Source organism: Penaeus vannamei, chromosome 35 (genome assembly GCF_042767895.1).
Source record: "Penaeus vannamei isolate JL-2024 chromosome 35, ASM4276789v1, whole genome shotgun sequence".
NCBI classification, from domain to species: domain Eukaryota; kingdom Metazoa; phylum Arthropoda; class Malacostraca; order Decapoda; family Penaeidae; genus Penaeus; species Penaeus vannamei.
The window spans coordinates 7,436,092-7,446,091 of record NC_091583.1 but is presented as its reverse complement, the minus strand read 5'-3'; the positions used below and the strand labels follow the sequence as shown (position 1 = coordinate 7,446,091).

At 39.1% G+C, this 10,000-nt stretch overlaps 4 protein-coding genes across 4 annotated transcripts in view; all 4 read left to right on the top strand.

Moving 5' to 3' along the window:
- Nucleotides 1–850, top strand: part of LOC138859320 (uncharacterized) — a 1,417-nt gene extending 567 nt beyond the window's left edge. Inside the window, exon 2 of the mRNA XM_070113966.1 lies at nt 1–850. This exon is cut by the window's left edge and continues 26 nt beyond it. Within this exon, the coding sequence (XP_069970067.1) occupies nt 391–849 (459 nt within the window). The 5' untranslated portion in view covers nt 1–390 and the 3' untranslated portion in view covers nt 850.
- Nucleotides 851–881: 31 nt separating this feature from the next.
- LOC138859346 (uncharacterized) lies at nt 882–4,256 on the top strand. The gene is made up of 4 exons (XM_070114151.1): nt 882–2,886; nt 2,969–3,773; nt 3,915–4,172; nt 4,214–4,256. The coding sequence occupies exons 1-4, from the start codon at nt 882–884 to the stop codon at nt 4,254–4,256; spliced, it is 3,111 nt and encodes a 1,036-aa protein (XP_069970252.1).
- Nucleotides 4,153–7,333, top strand: LOC113824142 (uncharacterized). The gene is made up of 2 exons (XM_070113965.1): nt 4,153–6,743; nt 7,218–7,333. The coding sequence occupies exon 1, from the start codon at nt 4,289–4,291 to the stop codon at nt 5,861–5,863; it is 1,575 nt and encodes a 524-aa protein (XP_069970066.1). The 5' UTR covers nt 4,153–4,288; the 3' UTR covers nt 5,864–6,743; nt 7,218–7,333.
- On the top strand, nt 5,907–7,328 carry LOC138859344 (uncharacterized). Its single transcript, XM_070114150.1, has 2 exons — nt 5,907–6,281; nt 7,218–7,328. Exons 1-2 carry the CDS (start codon nt 5,907–5,909, stop codon nt 7,326–7,328), a joined length of 486 nt encoding a protein of 161 aa, XP_069970251.1.
- Nucleotides 7,334–10,000: the final 2,667 nt, after the last annotated feature.

Below are 10,000 nucleotides of genomic sequence, written 5' to 3'. Positions count from 1 at the left end.
TCACGCGTACGTGTATGTTGTCATCTTGCAAGTTGGATACACTGCTCATACCTACCAGCTTGTGATCATGACAATAAAGGTTTAACTGACTGCTAGTGTTTTACTGGAGGCAGTACAGTGAAAAGAGTTGCTAGCCCTTCTTCTAAGGCTACAGTGAAAAGAGTTGCTAGCCCTTCTTCTAAGGCTACAGCAAAAATTAGCTAGCCTTCTTCCAAGCCTATTGTGAAAATAGTTGCCAGCCATCTTCTATGCCCAGAGTGAGAAGAGTGAGATATCTAACAAGCTGAGTGAAAAGAGTCAGCCTTCTGTTGAGTGAAGAGTTATACAACTATCAACAAAGGAAAGTCTCTCTCAGCATCTTGCCGAATAACTTCAGGAGAATTGTTCAGCATGTCGACTACAAGCAACGCAGACGTTCACATTAAAATGGAAGCGGAGGAGGATCCACAGCAGGAACCCCACCCACAGTTAGACCCAGATGAAACAAGACCGTCTGGAGCAAGAATAAGGACCCTTACAGAAAAAGGAGAAGAACTGTACATTTCCACAACCACCAAATATTTGGATCAGCTCTCTCAAGTGCAGTGTACAGTTGAAGACCTAATGTTAAGGTATTACAAAGGCGGTGCAGCCGCAGAAAGTGATAGTGAATATAAGAAAGCTCTTGAAAAGAACTTAGATTCTTATTCAAGGTGTGTAAATCAGTTTTTAGAGTATTTGAGTAGAACAAATACGGAAGAAAGCAGGAAAGATTATATGAAGTACAAAGCAAAAAGTGATGTGATTATACATGATATAAAGAAAGAATTAGAATATCTTGATAAAAGTCTGAGTGCTCGGAGAAATTAAGTGCTAAATCAGTTGCAGAAAGTGTCTCAGCTATGTTGTTAAGTAAAAGAATACAAGCTGAAGCCACAAAGGTTAAGCTTGAAAGTGCATTGAAAGAGGCAGAAATAAAGAAAAGAAAAGCAAAGTTACAGTGTGAGGAGGCAGAAATTGAAGCAGAATTAGAATTATGTGTGTCTCGTCGCAATGCTCAGTTGGCTGAAGTTGAGTACAGAGTAGTGTGTGAAGAAAGTAGTGATAAGTTGTCATCTATTTCAGGTAGAATACCTGGTGTACAGTTACAACAGAATGTTCTTTCACAAGAACTCCTGCAGCAAGAGGCAGCAGATTCTTTAAGTCGTGTCAAGCAGTACGTGGAAGATCAGAACAAGGTACCAGAATTTGATCTCAACCCTTCTTTGGAACAAGCTATGCCTGTCATACAACCTCTTCGTAGTCAGCCCAGTGATGCCAAGGCTAATCCTGTGAGTAACAGTTGTTGTGGAGAATTGTCGCGTTTCCTTTTGAAGAAGGAACTTTCCCTGGCACGTTTCAGTCCATTTGATGATCGTCCTGAGTCTTATGTGCCTTGGAAAACTACTTTTCAGCAGACCATTCAAGATCTGCATGTTACGTCTTTGGAAGAAGTTGACCTTTTACTCCGGTGGCTGGGCCCTGAGTCGTCCAAATTTGCGCAGAGTATAAGGACTTCCAATATACATGATCCAAATAAGTGCATCAAGTTGATATGGAAGAGGCTTGAAGATAGATATGGCAGTCCTGAGATTATTGAAGCATCTATCAAGAAGAAACTAGAAAAGTTTCCTAAGGTTACGTTCAGAGATCCCAAGAAACTGTATGATCTGCATGATCTTCTCTGCGAAGTACAGTCGCTTAAAGAAAATCCACTTTACGAGAAACTGTTTGGACACTTTGACACATCTGCAGGAATAAACCCTGTGATAAGCAAGTTACCTCCTTTAGTACAAGGAAAATGGCGAGACAAAGCATCCAACTACAAGAAAACACAAGGTGTGTTATTCCCACCCTTTTCTTATTTTGTAGACTTCATTTCTGACGTTGCACAAATCTATAATGATCCAGGATTTAATTTTGAGCCAGAAGTAAAATCTCATATAGACAAGACTTCAAAGCTAGATAAATTTAAAGTAACTACAAAGAAGACTGTAGTGCCTGATGAAGAAGCCCTTAAATGTATAATACATGGGACCAACCATTCTCTACATGAATGTAAAAGCTTTAAGTCAAAGTCTTTAGAAGAACGCAAGAAACTTCTGAAAGAAAATAAAATATGTTTTAAGTGTTGCATCTCGAAGAACCACTTAAGTAGAGATTGTCCAGAGGACATAACCTGTAAAGACTGTGGAAGTAAATACCATTGCACTGCTATGCATTTGAAGAAATTTCAGTCTGTTCCTGAGACAAGTACTAAGGCTCATGGCAGGGAGAAGCCGGAGCAGAGTGTTGTTAAAGAGTCAGGACGTGAACAAGCTTTAAGTGTGACCAACAAGAGTACTGGTGTATGTGAGGAATTTCCTGGAAAGTCTTGTGCTAAAATTTTGCCAGTTTACGTTTTTCATGAGAGTAACCCGAGGAAGCGTATGAAGTCATATGTTATATTTGATGATCAGAGTAACAAATCTTTAGCTAAAGGAGAGCTTTTAGATTTCTTTGATGTTCGCTCTGTGGCAGAGGAATACATCATAACTAGTTGCTCTGGCCGTTCAGTTATGACAGGAAGGAAAGCTGGTGGACTATGCATACAAGCTGTTGATGGTAGTCTACAGATGAGCCTTCCTACAGTCATCGAATGTGATGAACTTCCTAATAATAGGACTGAGATTCCAACTCCCAACATTGCTCGACTTCATCCACACCTCAAAGACATTGGTTCAGAAATTTCACCTCTTGATGATCAGGCTCAGAATCAATTATTGATTGGTAGAGATCTACCCGAAGCTCACCATGTACTAGATCAAGTAACAGGTCCACCAGGTACACCCTTTGCCCAGAAGATGAAGTTAGGCTGGGTAATTGTAGGTGCAGTCTGCCTAGGGAAGCATCACGCAACAAAGAATGTAAATGTAAGGAAAATATATGTATCCTGATGGTCGACCATCAGTCTTGAAGCCTTGTCCAAGTTGTATATGTGTACAAGAAGACACAGGATATCACAGCGGTTTTACACCATGGAAGGAAAATGATATTGGTTCTACAGTGTTTCACCGAACCAAAAATGATGACGAACCTGGAAAATCCACAGAAGACAAAATGTTCTTGAAGTTAATGGAGAAAGAATTTGTCAAAGAACCAGCAGGTAACTGGAGTGCACCTTTACCTTTTAAGCCCTTAAAGAAAAGATTACCGAACAATAAATCCATGGCTGTGAGACGTGCCAATAGCCTAGCCAAGAGTCTTCAGTTCAATTCTGTTAAAAGAGAACATTTCCTAGACTTTATGAAAAGGCTTTTGGAAAGATGTCATGCTGAAATAGCACCACCTTTGAAAGAAAATGAAGAATGTTGGTATCTTCCAGTGTTTGGAGTGTATCATCCAAAGAAACCTAGTCGTATCAGGTGTGTTTTTGACTCTGCTGCTAAGTTTAGAGGTACATCATTGAATGATGTGTTGATGACAGGTCCAGACCTAAATAATTCTCTGTTGGGTGTACTTCTACGTTTTCGAAAGAACAGAGTGGCTGTATTAGCAGATATTGAGATGATGTTTTATTCATTTGAAGTACATAAAGAACACAGAAACTATCTTCGTTTTTTGTGGCACAAAGACAATGATTTAAGTAAAGAACTTATTGAATATCGTATGACCAGACATGTTTTTGGAAATAGTACATCACCCGCAGTAGCAATATATGGACTACAGAAGACTGCTGAAGCTGCAGGAAGTACATATGGTGAAGACGTCACAAAGTTTGTCCAGCGACATTTTTATGTTGATGATGGTCTGATATCTCTATAAAGTACTGAAGAAGCTATTAACCTACTGACAAGAACTCAGAAGGGTCTAGCAGATTATGGAAATTTGAGACTACACAAATTTGTTTCAAACAGCCAAGAAGTCATGTCAGCCTTGCCAGGTGACGACATCTCTCAAGATTTGAAGGACATGGACTTTGATGCTGAACATCTTCCGTTGCAGAGAAGTTTAGGATTATATTGGGATCTTCAAGCAGATATCTTTACTTATAGGATTGCAGAAGAAGATAAACCCTTCACTCGTAGAGGTGTGCTGTCAACAGTCAACAGCATTTATGATCCTCTAGGATTTGCAGCCCCGCTTACAGTTCTAGGCAAGTTGCTTCTGCGAAAGTTCTTATCTGGGACTATTGATTGGGATGAACCTCTACCAGAAAACTGGATGAGGGAATGGAAAGTTTGGAAAGACCGTATTAAGACCTTACAATGTTTGAAAATACCAAGAATGTATGTTCCAGTATCCTTGTCAACAGAAGTCAAAAAAAGAATTGCATGTCTTTTCAGATGCTTCCAAAGAGTCAATTGCTGCTGTCTCATATTTGAAAACTGTACACGAAGATGGCAGTTCAGAAATTGGATTTGTGATGGGGAAAGCTAAAATTGCACCCTTGCATGGGCATACTATACCTCGTCTAGAATTGTGTGCTGCAGTACTTGCAGCAGAACTTAGTGAAGTGGTACTTGAGAATCTTGATGAAGAAATTGATATAGTGAAATTTTACACTGACAGTAAAGTAGTTCTTGGCTACATCCACAACCAAACAAGACGATTTTATGTGTATGTTGAGAATAGAGTGAACCGTATTCACAGGTCAACTAAGCCAGAACAATGGAATTATGTTCCTACATCTGTGAATCCAGCTGATCGAGCAACTCGCTCTATGGTGAATGATTTCTCGTGTGACGACATATGGCTGAAAGGACCTGAAACATTCTTGAGTAGGCGTCATGATCTTGCTCAAGAAACTCCACAGCTAGTTCAACCAGAAGATGATAAGGAAGTAAGGCCAGATGCTCTGGTAAAGGCAGCTAAAACCTGTGTGATTGACAATTTATCAATTGGGTGTCACAGATTTGAAAGGTTCTCTGAGTGGTATCGCCTAGTAAATACTGTTGCTTTATTGCAGAGATGTGCATGTGCCAAATCATTTAAAGGTAGAGCTGATAGAAGTGTAGAGTCTTTCAGAAAAGCTGAAATATTTGTGATCAAAGCAGTTCAAAAGGAAACTTACAAAGAAGAAATTAGACTTCTTGAAGCAAAAATGCATCTTCCAAAATCTAGCTCGATTATGGCTCTCAACCCGTACTTAGATGAAGATGGTGTGTTAAGGGTTGGCGGAAGATTGCAACAATCAAGTCTTGGAAGTTACCAGAAACATCCAATCATTTTGCCTGGTAAAAGTCATATTTCTACACTTATAGTACGTCACTATCACCAAAGTGTTCGACACCAAGGACGTCATCTTACAGAAGGAGCTGTTAGATCTGGTGGATATGGGATTACAGGCGTGAAACGGTTGATCTCATCAATCTTACACTCCTGTGTCCAGTGTAGAAAGTTACGAGGTAAAGAAGTCCAGTTGATGAGTGATCTACCAGCAGATCGCTTAGAACATACTCCACCCTTTACCAATGTTGGAGTTGATGCCTTTGGACCTTGGACTATAATGACACGCAGAACTCGTGGTGGATCAGCAAATTCTAAACGGTGGGCTATTTTGTTCACTTGTCTTACAACAAGAGCAATACACATTGAGTTGGTAGAAGAAATGTCCTCTTCAGCTTTTATTAATGCACTTAAAAGATTTGAAGCTCTCAGAGGTAAAGTTAAACTGTATAGATCTGACCGAGGAACCAACTTTGTTGGTGCAACTGATAGCCTCAAGATAGATGCAGTAAATGTGGAAGAAAAGAAGATAGTAGACCATCTGTACCAAACAGGCACTAAATGGATCTTCAACGCTCCCCATTCATCGCACATGGGAGGTGTATGGGAACGCCTCATTCGAATCAATGCTAGCTGAAACTCCTTATAAAACTTTGACGCATGAAGTGTTATCAACCTTCATGGCAGAAGTATGTGCCATAGTGAACAATCGACCAATAATAAACGTATCAACTGATCCAGAAAACCCTTTCATCTTGTCACCTGCCACCATTCTTACTCAGAAAGTTAGAATAGACCATGTAGAAGATTCAGTAGGAGAAATTGATACAAAAGACCTTTTGAAAACAGAATGGAAACGTGTTTCTGCCCTCTCAGAAATATTTTGGAATCGTTGGAAAAAATATCTGCACACACTCCAAGAACGTAGAAAATGGTGTTGTGCAAAACCTAGTCTCACTGAAGGTGATGTTGTGTTATTGAAAGACAGAAGTGTTTGTCGTACACAATGGCCATATGGAATTGTTGTAAGAGCTATCCAAAGTGAAGATGGCAAAGTAAGGAAAGTGGAGTTAAAGGTTATGAGAGATGGAAAGCCAGTTGTGTACACAAGACCAATTTCAGAGTTAATTCTTTTGGTTTCTGGTGCTAAGTAGCTAATTTTATTTGAACAACTCACATTTCAGTTCCTATTTGTCATTTAATCAGTATTAGAGTAGTGATATCAAATTTGTTGATATCAGGCAGGGAGTGTAAAGGAATCAAGGATTCCTTGTCTGATATTATATATATAGAATTTAGATCAAGAATTTATTTGATTTAATGTATTAACATGAGAAGGATTATTTAATTTCATTTAGTTTGTAACGTTGGCTACAGTGACGTTAGAGTTGTGCGAACGCCCTACAAAAACGCATTGTTGTGAATCCGCGGAGCCCCTCTAGAGAGCCACGTGAGACATCTTGTGCTGCGTACTTTTAAATTATTCTTGTTTTATGAAGATTTGGGCAAGCCACACTGTAAGTCAACTATTTACACTGTTAATAATGTATTGTTCAGATGTTAGAGCATATGTTAATAACAAAGTTGTGTCTTTTATGTGATATATAACTTGAAATTATGTGATATAAGTAGTCCCATTCCTATTGTACTCTTATATTTTTACCAAGCTTTATTTCAGTTATTTACCAAAGAATAATGTTTTGTTTCCTATTCATTTAATGAAAGTATCTAGTCTTTAATTATTGATCTTTTATAAAGTGCCTTAATAACTCAGGAAATGTCATAAGATAGTATAAGGAATAAGAAGTTATTTGTTTGTTTAATGTTTATATATATGTTAGTCTTGCAGTATTTTTATAATTTTCTATTGATTTGTTCTTAATATTTTTATCTCATATTGTATTAATATTATTTGATATTTGTATGATTCATTTACTTTATTTGTGTACAACTTTTTATTTCCAAAACTGTGAAGATTTATTTTCTTACAGCTTTTCACCTCACATCACGTGCACACTCACGCGTACGTGTATGTTGTCATCTTGCAAGTTGGATACACTGCTCATACCTACCAGCTTGTGATCATGACAATAAAGGTTTAACTGACTGCTAGTGTTTTACTGGAGGCAGTACATAGGCTAATGTTCTTAGCTGCTATTTATCCTTGTTTCTTAGTCACTCTTGCATTCCTTACCCTTTCGATCGCTCCCTCTATTTTTTCGGCTCAGTTCCACTCTGAGCCCAGTCATTCACAACTTTCCATAGGCGATAAGCTCATAGAAAGTCAAAACATTTATGCACTCTTCTGCTAAGGAACACATTTGGAAGTTTATCCCACGTCTTGACAACTCGCCCAGCCTGATTTAACAATATGGAAACTGGCATAAGAATATTATTCCTGCTTCCTTCACCTCTTCATTACCCAGCCTGATTTAACAATATGGAAACTGGCATAATAATAGCCTTTTCCTTAACTCGTTCTTCATCCCCTTACCCAGCCTGACTAAATGCAGCAACTGGCGTAAAATTTACCTACTCTTTTGTCTTTCTTTTTGGTCCATCTTCCCCGCTATCTTTCCATCCGTTTCATCATTCTCTCGCTCCTTCAGTCCTGATTTATTTTCTCATCAGCCAGACTTACCACTTCCTACTACTATAAACTCTGGCGTCAGTCCCTGTGGACCTACCACTTCCACAAGCTTATATTTCGGCGTCAGTATTACATTCTTGCTTCGTCATGTTTCCATATCCCTCTACTTTCGCTCTTTCACTCTTCTTTCATTATTCTAACAATTCTACTTTCATTCTTTTCACCTTTCTTTCGTTGTTTTAACACTCCATGTGAATTTCTCTAAATCTGTCAATAAATATCCATTTATCTGACCTTAAACACCGTCCCACACTAATACCAATAGAAATGAAGCTAGAGGTATAGGAGAAGAGAAAAGAAAGAATCAGCTCAAGTAAGGGAGAGGATGCCAATCCTCGTTCAGGATAGAACCCTGCTTTTACCTTTCCCTTACACTAAAGATAGGAGTAGTAGATATAGTAAAAGAGAAAAGAAAGACTTAGCTCAAGTAAGACAGAGGACGCCAATACTCGTTCAGGATAGACCGTGCTTTCGCCTTTCCCTTAAACTATTCCCTTCACCTACTACCTTTATTCTTTTTATTTACTTCTACTACATGATTACACAATCGCCGTGGGGAGTGTTCTGTTTTGGGTCATCTACTGCCGGTACTCCAAAAGGTTGTAATTCTGGTGCCGCTCTCAGGTTGCATCTGTTCTCAATTCGCTCCTCTTTGTCATCCTCATCGCAAGATCTTATTATATACAGCCCCGTTTTAGGTTCCAAAATCTCCGTTATTACCCATCGTTTAGCATGCCACTGATCCTGAATTTTACATCTACCTATTTTTACATTAATTCTCAATAAAACTTCCTGACCTACTGTCCAGTCAATATCCTTCGCCTTTATGTCCCTTTGCTTCCTTGCCATCTCTTTCTGTTTGTTTTCCGTTTCTTTTGCTATTTTCCCGACAGTGTCTTGTATCTCCCTTAACTCACTTATCCAGTCATCAATAGTTTCTTCTGTTGAAGAACTTATCTGATCCTGAGGTAACTTGGGCTCCCTGCCAAAAACTAAATGAAATGGCGAGTATCCCGTGGTTGCATGTGGAGTAGCATTATAATGGGCAACTAAGGCAGCTATGTGTTCGAGCCATTTCTTCTTTGCTCTTTCATCTAATGTTAGTAAGAGCCCATGCAGCGTTCGATTCAACCTCTCGCAACACCCATTGCCTTGTGGATGATATGCTGTCGTTCTAACTTTTTCCACCCCATAACTAATGCACAACTGTTTAATAACGGAACTGAGAAAATTTCTCCCTTGATCGGACAATAATATATCGGGAGCCCCAAATCTATCAAAAAAATTGGTTCTTTTAAAATCTTCGCTACCGTTGTTGCCTTTTGGTCTTTAGTGGGAAATGCGAAAGAATAACGACTGAAGATATCTGTGACAATTAAAACATTTTCCATTCCCATTCTCTTTTCTAAAACCGTGAAATCAATAGCTAACATTTCCCACGGTTTTGCTCGTATCTAATCTTTCCATCAAAGCATGTGGCCTTGGCGTCTCGTCTTTAGCTACGCTCCACCTGTCACATCCAGCGACGTATTCTGCTATCGTCGTTGACATTCCTGGCCAGTACCCCTGACTTTTTACTAAACTCAGGGTTCTTTTCCTCCCTTGATGCCCAAACTGATCATGACATGCACGCAATAACTGCTCTTGTAACTTTGGAGGCAATACTGGGATGATTTTCCACAAGTTTATTCCCACATTCTTTTTATGGTAAATAATTCCATCCCGTACTATTAAATGCTCTCTTACTCTGTACAATTTCCGAAAATCTTCATCTTTTAACCAATCATCCTTTTCTCCCTTAGCCATGTCCCTCTGCAGCCACTCACAAATCCCTTTGAAACACTTCACCTCATCTTGCGCATCCTTTAATTCCCCTTCCGGCCAAAGCTCTCCCACATTCGCGTCTTTGGTGACTGCCATTGCCGCATATTCTTCATCCGTTTCACTGTCCTCCTCCTGTGTCAATCTACTTAACTCATCAGCTACTGTGTTATCTCTGCCAGGCTTGTATTTTATTGTGAAATTAAATTGTTGCAAATTACTAACCCACTGACTTTCAACCGCTCCAAGCTTGGAGGTTTCTAAATGACTCAATGGACTGTTATCTGTATAAATAATAAATTC

What these genes read in the sequence shown, in the direction of transcription:
- LOC113824142 (XM_070113965.1), top strand. Translation starts at nt 4,289, where the DNA reads ATGTTCCAGTATCCTTGTCAACAGAAGTCAAAAAAAGAATTGCATGTC.
- LOC138859344 (XM_070114150.1), top strand. Translation starts at nt 5,907, where the DNA reads ATGGCAGAAGTATGTGCCATAGTGAACAATCGACCAATAATAAACGTA. An exon ending in TCCAAAGTGAAGATGGCAAA is followed by an intron (nt 6,282 to 7,217) that starts GTAAGGAAAGTG and finishes ATTTTCTTACAG; the next exon opens with CTTTTCACCTCACATCACGT.
- LOC138859346 (XM_070114151.1), top strand. Translation starts at nt 882, where the DNA reads ATGTTGTTAAGTAAAAGAATACAAGCTGAAGCCACAAAGGTTAAGCTT. An exon ending in TATGGTGAAGACGTCACAAA is followed by an intron (nt 3,774 to 3,914) that starts GTTTGTCCAGCG and finishes TGTTTCAAACAG; the next exon opens with CCAAGAAGTCATGTCAGCCT. An exon ending in GGCAAGTTGCTTCTGCGAAA is followed by an intron (nt 4,173 to 4,213) that starts GTTCTTATCTGG and finishes AACCTCTACCAG; the next exon opens with AAAACTGGATGAGGGAATGG.